At 44.9% G+C, this 15571-nt stretch overlaps 2 protein-coding genes and 1 long non-coding RNA gene across 3 annotated transcripts in view; 2 read left to right on the top strand and 1 right to left on the bottom strand.

Annotated features, from left to right (window-relative positions):
• The window catches only part of LOC146420427 (protein FAM50A), a 29761-nt gene extending 27399 nt beyond the window's left edge, over positions 1 to 2362 (top strand). Inside the window, exons 12-13 of the mRNA XM_085048282.1 lie at positions 1072 to 1182; positions 2254 to 2362. Coding sequence (XP_084904408.1) covers positions 1072 to 1182; positions 2254 to 2262 — 120 coding nt within the window. The 3' untranslated portion in view covers positions 2263 to 2362. The remainder of the gene's footprint in view (positions 1 to 1071; positions 1183 to 2253) is intronic.
• A 2-nt stretch (positions 2363 to 2364) lies between these two features.
• On the bottom strand, positions 2365 to 4637 carry LOC146420426 (uncharacterized). The gene is made up of 2 exons (XR_014849147.1): positions 4397 to 4637; positions 2365 to 2572 (listed from the first exon to the last, which is right to left on the bottom strand). It is a non-coding gene; the product is annotated as an uncharacterized LOC146420426 (long non-coding RNA).
• A 2056-nt stretch (positions 4638 to 6693) lies between these two features.
• UBL4A (ubiquitin like 4A) lies at positions 6694 to 14633 on the top strand. Its single transcript, XM_085048283.1, has 4 exons — positions 6694 to 6919; positions 7796 to 7901; positions 12056 to 12294; positions 14264 to 14633. The coding sequence occupies exons 1-4, from the start codon at positions 6872 to 6874 to the stop codon at positions 14429 to 14431; spliced, it is 561 nt and encodes a 186-aa protein (XP_084904409.1). The 5' UTR covers positions 6694 to 6871; the 3' UTR covers positions 14432 to 14633.
• The last annotated feature ends 938 nt before the right edge of the window (positions 14634 to 15571 follow it).

Raw genomic sequence — 15571 nt, 5'->3', positions numbered from 1 at the left:
TAGACCAGTATGGACCAGTATAAACCAATATAGACCAGTATGGACCGGTACGGATTGGTACAGACAGGTACAGACCAGTATGGACCAGTGTGGGACAGTATAGACCAGTAGGGACCAGTGTAACCCAGTACAGACCAGTATGGACCGGTATAGACCAGTATAGACCAGTAGGGACCAGTATAGACCAGTAGAGGGCTGAGTGTGACCAGTAGAGACCAGTTTGGGACAGGACAGACCAGTATGGACTGGTGTGGATCAGTGCAGATCAGTACAGACCAGTCTGCACCAGTATGGACCAGTAGAGACCAGTACAGGCAGTGTAACCCAGTGCACACCAGTGCAGGCCAGTACAGGCCAGTATAAACCAATATAAACCAGTATAAACCAGTATAGACCAGTAGAGATCAGTACAGGCAGTGTAACCCAGTGCAGACCAGTGCAGGCCAGTATAAACCAGTATGGAGCAGAACAGACCAACCAGTACAGACCAGTCTAACCCAGTGACCCCAACTGGTGACGTCACTGCTGGGTGATGACGTCACTCTCCAATGACGTCACTCTCGTGGATTACGTCATTTCTGAGTGATGACGTCACCCCACCTCGGGTGATGACGTCACTGCCCTGTCGCTGACGTCACTTTTCTTATGACATCACCCCCATTGATGACATCACCCTGCTGATGACGTCACCCCCATTGATGACATCACCCCGTCTGTGATACCACCTGACCGATGACATCATCCCGTCAATGACCTCACCCTGTCGATGACATCACTGCCATTGATGACGTCACACCCGTCGATGTCACCGCCCCGCCGATGACGTCACCCTTGTTGATGACGTCACTCAATCAATGCCACCCCGCCGATGACGTCACTCCCACCGATGTCATCGCCCTGTCAATGACGTCATCCCATCGATGACATCACCCTGATGATGACGTCACCCTGTCCATGCAAACATCCTGCCCATGACGTCACTCCCGTTGATGACGTCACGCCCCATTGATGACATCACACCCCCGTTGATGACATCACGCCCCCGTCGATGACGTCACGATGACGTCACAGTCTCACGCCGGGAAGGTTGTTCTGCGCAGTTGGTATGAGAAGAACAAACACATCTTCCCTGCCAGCCGCTGGGAGCCTTTCGACCCCGAGAAACGCTGGGACAAGTACACGGTGAGAGACCCAAAACAGCCCAAAGTCAGCCCAAAAAGAGCCCAAAAATATCCCCAAAATATCACCAAAATCATCCCTTCGACCCCGAGAAACGCTGGGACAAGTACACGGTGAGAGGGAGACCCAAAATGGCCCAAAATCAGCCCAAAAATATTCCCAAAATATCATCCAAAATATCACCAAAGTCATCCCTTCAACCCTGAGAAACACCGGGACAAGTACATGGGGAGAGCCCCAAAATATCCCAAAATCAGCCCAAAATATCCCTAAAATCATCCCAAAAATCTCCCCAAAGGAGCATCCAAAATCACCCCAAACTATTGACAAAATATCCACAAAATCATCCCAAAAATCACCATAAAGTGTTCTCCGAAATCATCCCAAAAGAGCCCAAAATAACCCCAAAATATCCCAAAATCATCCCAAAATCGCCCTGGGGGGGTGGGGGAGGAGCCTAGTGATGATTGACAGGAGGGGGTGGAGCCTGGGGATGATTGACAGGAGGGGAGGAGCCTGAGGATGATTGACAGGGGTGGGTGGAGCATGTCAGTGATTGACAGGAGGGGGTGGAGCCTGCCGATGATTGACAGGGGGCTGTGATTACCATGATGTGGGAGGAGCCTGGGGATGATTGACAGGGGATGTGATTAGCATGTGGGAGGAGCTTGAGGATGATTGACAGGGTGTGGGAGGAGCCTACAGAAGATTGCTGGGTGGAGGTTGAGCCTGTAAGTGATTGACAGGAGGGGAGGAGCCTGGGGATGATTGACAGGATGGGGGAGGAGCCTGGGGATGATTGACAGGGTGGCTGTGATTGACAGCATGTGGGAGGAGCCTGGGGATGATTGACAGGGTGTGGGAGGAGCCTGGGGATGATTGACAGGGTGTGGGAGGAGCCTGGGGGTGATTGACAGGGGTTGTGAGTGATTCACATGGTGTGGGAGGAGCTTGTGAGTGATTGACAGGGTGAGGGGGAGGAGCCTGTAGGTGATTGACAGCGGTGGGTGGAGCCTGTGGATGATTGACAGGAAGTGGGCGGAGCCTCCCTCACCCTCTCCCCTCCCCCTGCAGATCCGCTGAGGCTGAAGATCCCAAAACCCCCCCCAGGGTGGGGGAGGGGCTGCGCCCTCCCCTCCCCCACCCACCCTTTTTAACCCTTAATAAACCAAATCCGCCCAAATGGAGGTGGGGGCGGGGCTTTATTGGAGGGGCGGGGCTTGGGGTGGGGGAGGGGCTTCACGGTTGGGGGCGGGGCTGTGGGGGGGTGGGGGAGGGGCCGGCTCGCCCCTCCCCCCCGAAGCTCTCGATGGTCTCCAACACCAAACCCAGGAGCTGCAGGAAGCTGGAGAGCGCGGCGCGGAGAGCCTTGGCCTGCGGGGCTTCCCAGCGCCTGCCGCAGGGGCGGGGCGGGGTCAGCCATAGCCCCGCCCCCTCCCAGTGCTCCCAGTCCGTCCCAGTTCCCCCAAGCCTCTCCCATACTGAGCTCTGCATGGAGACCCTGAGAGCCCCACGGGGTTTCCCAGCGCCTGCAGCAGGGGCAGTGCGGGGTCAGGGATAGCCCCGCCCCCTCCCAGTTCATCCCAGTCCATCCCAGTTTGTCCCACTCCATCCCAGTGCTCCCAGTTTGCCCCAGTCCATCCCAGTTCCCCACCCCCATAATGAGCCCCTGAGCTCCCACGGGGTTTCCCAGCGCCTGCAGCAGGGGCAGGGCGGGGTCAGCCATAGCCCCGCCCCCTCCCAGTCTGTCCCAGTCCATCCCAGTTCCCCTAACCCTCCTCCATACTGACCACGCCCCTCCCACCCCAGTCCATCCCAGTCTCTCCCAGTTCTCCCACACCAGTAACTCTCCCAGTCCCTCCCAGTATAAACCAGTTCCCTCCCAGTTCCCTCCCAGTACAAACCAGTTTCCTTTTCTCCCCAAAATCCCAATTGTTCACACTAAAACCACCACGAGTTTCCCTCCCAGTCCATCCCAATATAAACCAGTACAACCCAGTATAAACCAGTCCATCCCAGTCCCTCCCAGTTCACTCCCAGTCCATCCCAGTCCCTCCCAGTCCGTCCCAGTTCTCCCAGTTCAGTCACACCAGTAACTCTCCCAGTTCATCCCAATCCATCCCAGTCCCTCCCAGTTCACCCTCCCTCCCAGTCCCTCCCAATACAAACCAGTCCCTCCCAGTTCCCTCCCAGTTCATTCCCAGTCCATCCCAGTTCACTCCCAGTCCATCCAAGTTCTCCCAGTTCAGTCACACCAGTAACATTCCCAGTCCCTCCCAGTCCATCCCAATATAACCAGTTCCCTCCCAGTCCCATCCCAGTTCCCTCCCATTTCATTCCCAGTACATCCCAGTCTATCCCAGTAAGCTCTCCCAGTCCCTCCCAGTCCATCCCAGTCTGTCCCAGTTCATCTCAGTCCATCCCAGTTCCTCCCAGTCCACTTCCAGTACATCCTAGTCTATCCCAGTTCCCTCCCAATCTATTCCAGTTCATCCCAGTCTCTCCCAGTATATCCCAGTTCATTCCCAATCTCCTCCCAATCCATTCCCAGTCTCTCCCATTCCCATCCCAGTTCCCTCCCAGTTCATTCCCATTCCATTCCCAGTCCATTCCCAGTTCCCTCCCAGTATATCCCAGTCCCATCCCAGTCCCTCCCAGTATAAACCAGTCCATCCCAGTTCATTCCCAATGCATTCCCAGTCCCTCCCAGTACATCCTAATCTATCCCAGTCTGTCCCAATCTATTCCAGTTCACTCCCAGTTCCCTCCCAGTATAAACCAGTTCCCTCCCAGTCTCTCCCAGCCCATTCCCAGTCCCTCCCAATCTCCTCCCAGTATAAACCAGTCCATCCCAGTTCATTCCAAATCCATTCCCAGTTCCCTCCCAGTTCATCCCAGTCCGTCCAATCCATCCCAATCCATCCCAGTCCATCCCAGTATAAACCAGTCCCTCCTATTCTGATCCCAGTTCCCTCCCAGTCCCTCCCAGTATAAACCAGTCCCTCCCAGTTCATTCCCAGTCCATCCCAGTCCCTCCCAGTTCATTCCCAGTCCCTCCCAGTCGCTCCCAGTTTGTTCCCAGTCTCTCCCAGTCCATTCCCAGTCGCTCCCAGTCCCTCCCAGTTCATTCCCAGTCCCTCCCAGTCGCTCCCAGTCGCTCCCAGTTTGTTCCCAGTCGTTCCCAGTCGCTCCCAGTCGCTCCCAGTTTCCCACTCACACCACCAGTCTCTCTGCTCTCCGCTCTGCCCGCGCGGTGGGGGAGGGGCGCTGTCCGGGGTGGGGGAGGGGCGCCGCCAGATCCGGTTCCAAAGCCGCCAGAGCGACCTGAGCCAGGCGGGGGGAGGGGAGGGGGAGGAGCAGCGAGCGGGGGAGGGGCTAAGGAGAACCTTCTGGAAAAATGATCCCGAAATTCCCGAAAAATTATCCTGAAATTCCCAAAAAATTGTCCAGAAATTCCCAAAAAACAGCGAGAAGTTTGGAGAAAAATTGCCCTGAAATTGCTCCAAAAATTATCCCGAAATTTAAAAAAATTATCCTGAAATTAAAAAAAAAAATTATCCTGAAATGAAAAAAAAATTATCCTGAAATTAAAAATAATTATCCTGAAATTCCTAAAACAATTATCCCGAAATTCTCAAAAATTATCCCAAAATTAAAAAAAAAATTATCCCTTCCCAAAACCAGCGAGAAGTTTGGAGAAAAATTGCCCTGAAATTGCTAAAAAAATTATCCCGAAATTAAAAAAAAATTATCCTGAAATTTAAAAAAAAATCCCGAAATTTAAAAAACAATTATCCGGAAATTGCTCCAAAAATTATCCTGAAATTAAAAAAAAATTATCCTGAAATTCCCAAAAATCCGCGAGGAATTTGGAAAAAAAATTAGCCTCGAAATTCCAAAAAATTATCCCGAAATTCCCCCAAAAAACAGCGAGGAATTCGGAGAAAAATAACCCTAAAATTGCCCGAAAAAGTTATCCCGAAATTAAAAAAAAAAATTATCCCGAAATTCCCAAAAAAAATCGGAAAGAATTTCCAAAAAATCGGAAAGAATTTGGAGAAAAATTGCCCTGAAATCTCCTAAAAGTAACTCCGAAATTCCCCAAAAACGAAAATCCAGAAGTTCCCAAAAAATCGGAAAGAATTCCCAAGAAATCGCTCGGAATTCCCAAAAAACTGAGTGGAATTCGGAGGAAAATTGCCCAGAAATTGCCCCAAAAATTATCCCGAAATTCCAAAAAAAATTATCCCGAAATTCCCCAAAAATTATCCCGAAATTCCCCAAAAACCGCGAGGAATTTGGAGAAAAATAACCCAGAAATTACCCCAAAAAATAGCTCAGAAATTGCTCCAAAATGGTCCCGAAATTCCCAAAAAATCGGAAAGAATTCCCAAAAAATCCGTGTGGAATTGGGAAAGAAATCGCCCCGAAATTCCCCCTAAAAATAACCCGAAAATCCCAAAAAATCGGAAAGAATTCCCAAAAAATTCCAGCAGAATTCGGAGAAAAAATGCTTTGAAATTCCCAAAACCCGAAAAATCCCGAAATTCCCCCAAAATCGGAAAGAATTCCCAAAAAAACGCGCGAAAATCCCAAAAAATCGAGCGGAATTTGGGAAAAAAACAACCTTGAAATTGCCGAAAAAATATCCCGAAATTCCCAAAAAATCGGAAAGAATTAAAAAAAAAAACAAATCCGCGAGGAATTTGGGAGAAAAAAAGCTCCGAAATTCCCCAAAAATCATCCCGAAATTCTCCTCGCAAAAAATTCCCAGAAAATAACCCAAAATTCCCGAAAAATATCCGGAAAATCGAAAAAATAAATCCCAAAAAAATCTCCTCCGAAATTTGAAAAAAACCCCAAAAACCAAAAAACAAAAAAACACAAAGTAACCCTGAAATTCCAAAAAAACGTAATAACCAAAAAATTCCCCCAAAAACCCCCAAATTTAAAAAAAAATCCCGAAATTCCAAAAAAAAATCCCGAAATTCCAAAATAAAAAATCCCGAAATTCCCAAATTTTCCCCGAAATTCAAACCGACAGCCCCGAAATTCCATCCAAACAGCCCCGAAATCCCCCAAAATCTCCCCAAAATCCATCCGCGGGGATCGAGGAAGGACTCGAGGAGCGAAATTCCCAAAAAACATCCCAAAATTCCCCAAAATCCGCACGGAATTCCCCAAAAAAATCCCGAAATCCCCAAAAATTCACCCGAATTTCCCCCCAAAACCCACCCAGGAGCCCCAAAATCCCCTCCGCCGCACTAACGAGGATCGAGGGGAAGATCGAGAAGCGAAATTCCCACAAAACATCCCAAAATTCCAAAAAAAATCCCAAAATTCCCAAAATTCCCAAATCCCCTCAGCCGAGGATACAGCTGAAGCATCTCCGTGGGCGCCGCCATCTTGCCGGAACAAGCCCCGCCCACTTCCGGCGTCAGGCGCCGCTCTAGGCCTCATCTCTATGGTAACGCCGAAGCCTCTCTAGGCCTGTGTCTCTATGGTAACGGCGGCGCTCCGCTCTCGTCTCGATGGTAGCGCGGGAGGCGCTCTGGCCCTGAGTCCTCCAGGCTCGCTGATCTCGGGGGTCTCGCTGCTTCCCGCTGCTTCCGGGAGGAATTTTTGGGGTTTTTTGGGGTTTTTGGGGTTTTTTTGGGGTTTTTTTTGGGGTCTCGGGGGTGCCAAAGCCGCCATGCTGCTGACGGTGAAAGCTTTGCAAGGCCGCGAGTGCAGCCTGCAGGTAAAGAGGGGATTTGGGGGATTTTGGGGGATTTCTGTGGGGATTTTGGGGGAATTTTGGGGAAATTTGGGGAAATTTGGGGTCATTTTGGGAATTTGGGGTCCAGGAGGGTTTCGGGGTTCATTTTTGGGGTTTTTTGGGGTCTCAGAGCTCCTCTGGGGTGAATTTTGGTGATCCCGGGATGGATTTTGAGTGAATTTTAAGTGAATTTTGAGGATTTCTTTGGAGATTCTTTGGGGTAATTTTCGGATAATTTTAGGTTAAATTTGGGATTTTCCCCCTCGAGGGTTTTTGGGGTGCATTTTGGGGGTTTTTTGGAGTCTCAGAGCTCCTCTGGGGTGAATTTTGGTGATCCTGGGATGGATTTTGAGTGAATTTTGGGTGAATTTTGAATTAATTTTCTGCTATTTCTTTGGGGATTTTTGGGGTAATTTTAGGTTGAATTTGGGATTTTCCCCCGGGGGTTTTTGGGGGTTTTTTTGGGGTTTTTTGGGGTTTCAGAGCTCCTCGGGACACCCCTGGGGTGAATTTTGGGTGAATTTTGTGTGGATTGTGAGTGAATTTTGAGTGAGTTTTGAGGACTTTTTTTGGAGGAATTTTAGGGATTTTTGGGGTAATTTTGGGTTAAATTTGGGATTTCCCCCCGGGGGTTTTTGAGGTGCATTTTGGGGGTTTTTTTGGGGTCTCAGAGCTCCTCTGGGGTGAATTTTGGGGTTCCCGGGGTGCATTTTGGGTGAATTTTGAATTCATTTTCTGCTATTTCTTTGGGGATTTTTGGGGTAATTTTAGGTTAAATTTGGGATTTTCCCCCCGGGGGTTTTTGGGGTACATTTTGGGGGTTTTTTGGGGTCTCAGAGCCCCCCGGGCCACCCCCAGGTGTCCCCAGACGAGCTGGTTGGCGACCTGAAGGCTCAGGTGGCTGAGAGGCTGCAGGTGCCAGTGGAGCAGCAGAGACTCCTCTACAGGGGGAAGGCGCTGGCAGGTGAGGATTTGGGATTTTTGGGGATTTTTGGGGATTTTTTGGGGATTTTGGGGATTTTTTGGGATTTTTGGGGATTTTTTGGGGATTTTTTGGGATTTTTGAGGATTTTTGGGGATTTTTTGAGGATTTTTTGGGGATTTTTGGGGATTTTTTGGGGATTTTTTTTAGATTTTTTGGGATTTTTTGGGGATTTTTTCTGATTTTTTTTTCCTGATTTTTGGAGGAATTTTTCGGGATTTTTGGGGGAATTTTTCGGGATTTTTGAGAGATTTTTTGGGGATTTTTTGGGGATTTTTTGGGATTTTTTGTGGATTTTTGGGGGATTTTTGGTGAATTTTTGGATTTTGTTGTGATTTTGAGGGATTTTGGGGGATTTTGAGAATTTTTAGGATTTGGGGGAAATTTGGGAAATTTTTTGGGGTATTTTGGGGGAATTTTGGGATTTTTGGGGATTTTTGTGGTGTTTTGAGGAATTTTGGGGAATTTTTGGGGTATTTTTGGGGTATTTGGGGGTTTTGGGGGAAATTTGGGATTTGGGGAAATTTGGGAAATTTTTGGGGAGATTTTTGGGATTTTTTGGTGGATTTTTGTGGTGGTTTTGAGGAATTTTGGGGATTTTGGGGATTTGGGGATTTTGGGGTTTGGGGAAATTTGAGAAAATTTTTGGGGATTTGGGTTGAGTTTTGTGGAATTTGGGGATTTTTGTGGTGATTTTGAGGAATTTTGGGGGAATTTGAGGAATTTTTAATGATTTGGGGAGAATTTTGTGGATTTGGGGGAAATTTGGGAAAAAATTGGGATTTGTGAAATTTGGGAAATTTTTGGGGAATTTTGGGGGAATTTTGGGATTTTTTGGGATTTTTGTGGTGGTTTTGAGGAATTTTGGGGAATTTTTGGGGAATTTTTGGGGGATTTTGGGGGTTTGGGGGAAATTTGATTTGGGGAAATTTGGGAAATTTTGGGGAATTTTCTGGGATTTTTGGGGGATTTTTGGAGGTTTTGAGGGATTTTTGGGGGATTTTTTGGATTTTTTTTTTTAATTTTGGGGGATTTTTTGGGATTTTTTTGGGGATTTGAGGAATTTGGGGGAATTTTGGGGGAATTTTGGGAGGGAAATTTGGGGGATTTTGGGGGTTTGGGGGAAATTTGAGAAAATTTTTTGGGGATCTGGGGAGAGTTTGGGGGATTTCAGGGGAGTTTTGAGGGGATTTAGGGGGAATTTTCGGATCTTTTTAGGGATTTTTATGATGATTTTGAGGAATTTGGGGGAATTTTTTTTGAAATTTGGGAAAAATGTTGGGGATTTGTGGGAATTTTGGGATTTTGGGGGGATTTTTGTGGTGATTTTGAGGAATTTTGGGGGAATTTCAGGCGATTTTGGAGGGATTTGTGGGGATTTTGGGGGAATTTGGGGAGATTTTGGGGGATTGGGAAGTTCCAATTTTGGGCTCCAAATTTCGGGTAAATTTTCCCAATTTCAATCCCCGATTTTTGGTGGAATTTCCCCAATTTTGGGCCCCAAATTTCAAGGGATTTTTTCCCAAATTTCTCATGAATTTCCTCAATTTCAAACCCCAAATTCCAGTGAATTTCCCCAAATTTTTGGGGAAATTTCCTCAATTTTTGGCTCCAATTTTCAGCTAAATTTCCCCAACTTCGATATTGACATTTCGTGGGATTTTTCCCAAATTCCAGATAAATTCCCCCAATTTCTGACCCCAAATTTCCCCAAATTTCCCTAACTTTACTCCCCAAATTTGGGATAAATTTCCCCAATTTCTAAGTTGAAATTTTGGATAAATTTCCCCAATTTTTGGGCTCCGAATTCCCAGGATTTTTCCAAATTTCAGAGGCATTTTCCCCAATTTCTGAGTCCAAATTTTGGGTAAATTTGCTCAGTTTTGAACCTCAAATTTCAGGCGAATTTTCCCAATTTCCTGGGAATTTCCCCAAATTCCAACTCCAAATTTTGGATAAATTTTCCCAATTTCAGGGGAATTCTCCCAATTTCAAGCTCCAAATTTCAATTGAATTTCCCAATTTTTGGCTCCAAATTTCAAGGGAATTTTCCCAATTTCAGGCTTGATTTTCGTGGGAATTTTCTGCAATTTCTTACTCCAAATTTGGGGTAAATTCCCTCAATTTCAGGTTCCAAATTCTGGATAAATTTCCCCAATTTTTGGCTCCAAATTCCAAGGGAGTTTTCCCAACTTTTGCACGAATTTCCCGAATTTCTTCCCTCCAAATTCCAGGTAAATTTCCCCAAATTTGGATGAATTTCCCCAATTTTTTGCTCCAAATTTTGGGGAAATTTCCTCAATTTTTTGCTCCAAATTTTGAGTAAATTTCCTCAATTTCAGGGTTGACATTTTGGGTGATTTTTCCCAAATTTTGGGGAAATTTCCCCAATTTCTGAGACATTTTCCCAAATTTGTGGCTCCAAATTTCAGGGGAATTTTCCCAAATTTCTCATGAATTTCCCCAACTTTTTGCTCCAAATTTTGGGGAAATTTCCCCAATTTCAGGATTTAAATTCCGAGTGAATTCCCCCAATTTTGAGGTAGAAATTTTGGGTAAATTCCCCAATTTCAGACCCAAATTTTTGGGCGAATTTTCCCAATTTCAATCCCCAAATTTTGGGTAAATTTCCCCAACTTTAGAGGCATTTTCCCAAATTTCTGCCTCCAAATTGCAGGTGAATTTCCCCAATTTCGGGGCTTAAATTTCAGGGGAATTTTTCCAATTCTGGCTAAATTTCCCCAATTTTTGGCTCCAAATTTGGTGACAATTTCCCCAAATTTCACCTGAATTTCCCCCATTTCTGTCTCCAAATTTCAGGTAAATTTTCTCCATTTCAGGCTCCAAATTTCGAGGGAATTCTCCCAAATTTTGCAGGAATTTTCCCAAATTTCACGGGAATTTCCCCAACTTCTTGCTCCAAATTTAATGGGAATTTCCCCAATTTTGGTCCCCAAATTTCAGGGATATTTCCCCAGTTTCTGAGTCCAAATTTCAGGAGAATTTTCCTCAAATTTTGGGTAAATTTCCCCAACTTTGGTGTTGACATTTCGTGGGATTTTTCCCAAATTTCTCGTGAATTTCCCCAAATTTCGGATAAATTTCCCCATTTTCAAAGTTTAAATTTTGGGTAAATTTCCCTAACTTCAGTCCCCAAATTTGGGATCAATTTCCCCAATTCCAAAATTTAAATTTCCCAAATTTCCAAACCCAAATCCCCCAAAATCCCCAAAAAATCCCAAATTTCCCCCAAAATCCCAAAAATCCCCAAAAATTCCTAAATTTCCCAAAAAAATCCCAAACTTTCCCCAAATTCCCCCAAATTTCCCCCAAAAAATCCCAAATTTCCCCCAAAATCCTTCCTAAAAAATCCCAAAATTCCTCCAAATTCCTCCCCAAACTCCCAATTTTCCCCACAAAATCCCCCAAATTTCTCCAAAAAATCCCAAATTTCCCCAAAACCTCCCCAAATATCCCAAAATTCCCACAAATCCCCAAAATCTCCCAAAAAATCCCAAAATTCTCCCCAAAAAACCCAAACCCTCAAAAAATCCCAAATTTCCCCCAAAAACCCCAAGTACCCCAAATCCTCAAAATCTATAAATCCCCCAAAACCCAAATTTCCACCCATAAAACCCCAAACACTCCCAAAAACCCCCAAATTCCCCCAAATTTCCCCAAATTTCCCAAATCCTCCCATTTAAACCCCAAAACTCCACCAAATTTCCCCCAAAATCCCCAAATTTCCCCAAAAACCCCAAATTCCCCCAAAAAACCCCAAATTTCCTCCATAAAACCCCAAATTTCCCTCCCAAAACCCCCAAAATCCCCCAAATTTTCCCAAATCCCCCAAAAACCCCAAATATCCCCCAAATTTCCAAACCCCAAATTCCCCCCAAAATCCCAAATTTCCTCCCATAAAACCCCAAACCTCCCAAAAACCCCCAAATTCCCCCAAATCTCCCCAAATTTTCCCAAATCCCCATAAACCCCAAATCTCCCCCAAATCCCCAAAAACCCCAAATCCCTTTTAAACCCCAAATTCCCCCAAAAAACCCCAAATTTCCTCCTTAAACCCCAAAAATCCCAATTTTCCCCCAAAATACCCAAAAAACCCCAAATTTCCCAAATTCCAGACGAGCGCCGCCTATCGGATTACTCCATCTCTCCCTCCTCTCGCCTCAACCTGGTGCCGAAGCCGGGTGGGGGAGGGGCGCGGGGCGGGGGGGGAGGGGCAGAGCTCGCCCCTCCCCCCCCGGATTTCGGGGATCCCCAAATGCCCCAAAAAGGGGTTTTTGGGCCTTTGCTGGCCAAAGTTTTGGGGAAACATTTCGGGAGCCACGAGGGAGCCAAGGTGATGCAGCAGCTGCACAAGGTGGGATTGTTTGGGGATTGGGGTTTTGATTTGGGGATTTTGGGAGATTTGGGGTTTGGAGGAATTTAGGGGTTTTGGGAGTTTTGGGGGAAATTTAGGGGTTTTTGAGGGAAATTTGGGGGTTTTGGAGGAAAAATTGGGTTTTGGGGAATATTGGATTTTTTGGGGATGGGATTTTGGGGGATTTGGGGGATTGGGGGGAGATATGGGTTTGAAGTTTTGGGGTTTTGGGGATTTGGGATTTTGGGGGAATTTGGGATTTTTTGGGGGATTTTGGGGGAAATTTGGATTTTGAAATCTGGCAATTTTGGGATTTTGGGAAAATTTGGGAGTTTTGGAGGATTTGGAAATTTTGGGGAAATTTTGGGGAATTTTTGGGAATTTTGGAAAAATTTTGGGAAATTTTGGGGAAATTTTGGGGAAATTTTAGGGAAATTTTTTTTGCAATTTTGAGGAAATTTGGGGAAAATTTGGGATTTTTTTGGGACATTTGGGGGAATTTTGGGGAATTTTGGGAAATTTTTGGGGAAATTTGGGATTTTCGGGAGTCTTTGGGGGGATTTAAAGGGATTTTGGGAGAAAATTTGGGATCTTCTGGAAAAATTGGGGTTTTGGGGAATTTCAGAGAAATTTGGGATTTTTGGGGATATTTGGGATTTTGGGGGATTTTGGGGTGAATATTGGGGGAAATTTGGGGGAAATTTAGGGGAAATTTGGGATTTTTGGGGGGAATTTGGGGAAAATTTGGGGGGATTTTGGGTGATTTGAGGGGATTTTAGAGGAATTTGGGGTGATTTGGGTGGATTTTCGGGGGTTTTGGGGCTCTTTGGGGTGTTTTTGGGGTGTTTTTTGGGGGATTTCAAGGTTTTTCAGGATCACTCGAATTTGGGGATTCTGAGACTAAAATTGGGGATTTTTGGCATTAAAATTTTGGGATTTTTGGATTCAAATTTTGGGATTTTTAGTGTTAAAATTTTGGTGTTAAAATTTTGGTATGTCGAGGATGAAATTTTGGGATTTTTGGGGCTAAAACTGGGGTTTCAGGGCTGAAATTTTCGCTTTTTGGGGTTGAAATTTTGGGCTTTTTGGGTTGAAATTTTGGGTTAAAATTCTGGGCTTTTGGGGGCTAAAATTTTGGGATTTTGGGTTGAAATGTTGGGATTTTGAGGTTCAATTTTTGGGATTTTTGGGTTGAAATTTTGGGATTTTTTGGTGTTAAAATTCTGGGCTTTTTGGGGCTAAAATTTTGGGATTTCTGGGTTGAAATTTTGGGATTTTTGGGGTTCAAATTTTGGGATTTTGGGGTTCAAATTTTGGGGTTCAAATTTTGGGATTTTTGGGCTGAAATTTTGAGATTTTTTTTTTAAATTTTGGGATTTGGGGGTTAAAATTTTGGAATTTTTGTGTTGAAATTTTAGGATTTTTGGGTTAAAATTTTAGGTTTCTTGGGGTTGAAATTTGGGATTTTTGGGGCTAAAATTTTGGTAATTTTTGGGTTCAAATTTTGGGATTTTTGGGTTCAAATTTTGGGATTTTGGGGGTTAAAATTTTGGGATTTTTTGGGTTAAAATTTTGGGATATCTGGGGGTTGAAATTTGGGGTTTTGGGGTTAAAATTTTGTATTTTTGGGGTTCAAATTTTGGGATTTTTTGGGTTCAAACTTCGGGATTTTTGGGGTTGAAATTTTGGGATTTTTGGGTTGAAATTTTGGGATTTTTGCATTAAAATTTTGGGATTTTTGGGTTCAAATTTTGGGGGTTTTGGGTTGAAATTTTGGGATTTTGGGGGTTCAAATTTTGGCTTTTTGGGGCTAAAATTTTGGGATTTCTGGGTTGAAATTTTAGGATTTTTGGATTCAAATTTTAGGATTTTTGTGTTGAAATTTTGGGATTTTTGGGTTCAAATTTTGGGATTTTTGGGGTTCAAATTTTAGGATTTTTGGGTTGAAATTTTGCTATTTCTCCCCCAGGACTACGAGCGAGCTCTCCGCGCTCTCAGCCTGGACGATCTGGAACGTTTAGGGTTAAAAGTGCTGCAGCCCGAGGAGCCTGGCCACGCCCCCGGCCACGCCCCCTCGCTAAGCCACGCCCCTGGCCACGCCCCCTCACTAAGCCCCGCCCCCTCGCCCAGCCCTTAGCAGGACCAGAAACCCAAAATTCTCACAGGAAATGCCAAAATTTTCACTGAAAATCTGAAAATTCCCACTGGAAATCTGATCATTTGTACCAGAGAAACCAAATTTGCCGCCGGAAATCTTGAAATTTCCATCGGGAAACCAAAAATTCCTGCCGGGAATTCAAAATTTCAGCCGGAAATCGAAAAATTCCACCAGAAATCCTAAAATTTGGAGCAGAAATGACAAAATTCTCATCGGAAAACCTGAAAATTCCAACCGGAAATGCCAAAAATTCCCAGCGGAAAACCCAAAATTTTCACTGAAAATTTGAAAATTCCCACCAGAAAGCTGAAAATGTTCACTGGAAATCCAAAAATTCCCACTGGAAAGCTGAAAATTGATACCAGAAAACCCAAAATTCCCACCAGAAATCCAAAAATTTTCACTGGGAATCTGAAAATTCCACAGGAAATCCAAAAATTCCCACCGGAAATCCCAGAATTCGGAAATTCCAAAATTCCCACCAAAAATCTCAAAATTCTCATCGGAAACCCCAAAATTCCAACGAGAAATTCCAAAATTCCACCTGGAAATCTCAAAATTCTCACCAAAAACCCAAAATTCCCACCTGAAATCCAAAAATTCCCTTTTGGAAATCCCAAAATTCTCACTGGAAATCCAAAATTCTCACCAGAAACCCCAAAATTCCCATCAGAAATCCCAAAATTCCCACCTGGAAGCCAAAAATTCTCACCGGAAATCCCAAAATTCTCACTGGAAATTACAAAATTCCCACCAGAAATCGGAAAGCTCCACTTAAAACCCCAAAAATTCCAACTGGGAATCCAAAAATTCCATAGGAAATCCCAAAATTCCCACCGGATAGCCAAAAATTTTCACCAAAAATCCAGAATTCCCACAGGAGATCCCAAAATTCCCACAGGAAACCCCAAAATTCCCCCCAATTTTCCACCCTCAAGGGGCTCTGAACCCTCCTGTTCTGAACTGGGATGAACTGGGGTTACTGGGAGGGAACTGGGAGGGAATTCCCTGCCAACAAAACCCCCAAAAATCCCAAATAAATCCTGATTTCATTTAATTTAAAAATCCCAAATAAATTCTGATTTCATTTAATTTAAAAATCCCAAATAAATCCCAATT

This window comes from Lichenostomus cassidix, unplaced genomic scaffold, assembly GCF_008360975.1.
Source record: "Lichenostomus cassidix isolate B80296 unplaced genomic scaffold, HeHo_3.0 HiC_scaffold_885, whole genome shotgun sequence".
NCBI classification, from domain to species: Eukaryota; Metazoa; Chordata; class Aves; order Passeriformes; family Meliphagidae; genus Lichenostomus; species Lichenostomus cassidix.
The sequence above is the reverse complement of the archived record's forward strand: the minus strand, read 5'-3'. Positions and strand labels throughout refer to the sequence as shown.

Coding starts and splice junctions, on each gene's coding strand:
- UBL4A (XM_085048283.1), top strand. CDS start 6,872: ATGCTGCTGACGGTGAAAGCTTTGCAAGGCCGCGAGTGCAGCCTGCAG. Junction 6,920..7,795: donor GCCGCGAGTGCAGCCTGCAG/GTAAAGAGGGGA, acceptor GGCCACCCCCAG/GTGTCCCCAGACGAGCTGGT. Junction 12,295..14,263: donor TGATGCAGCAGCTGCACAAG/GTGGGATTGTTT, acceptor TTTCTCCCCCAG/GACTACGAGCGAGCTCTCCG.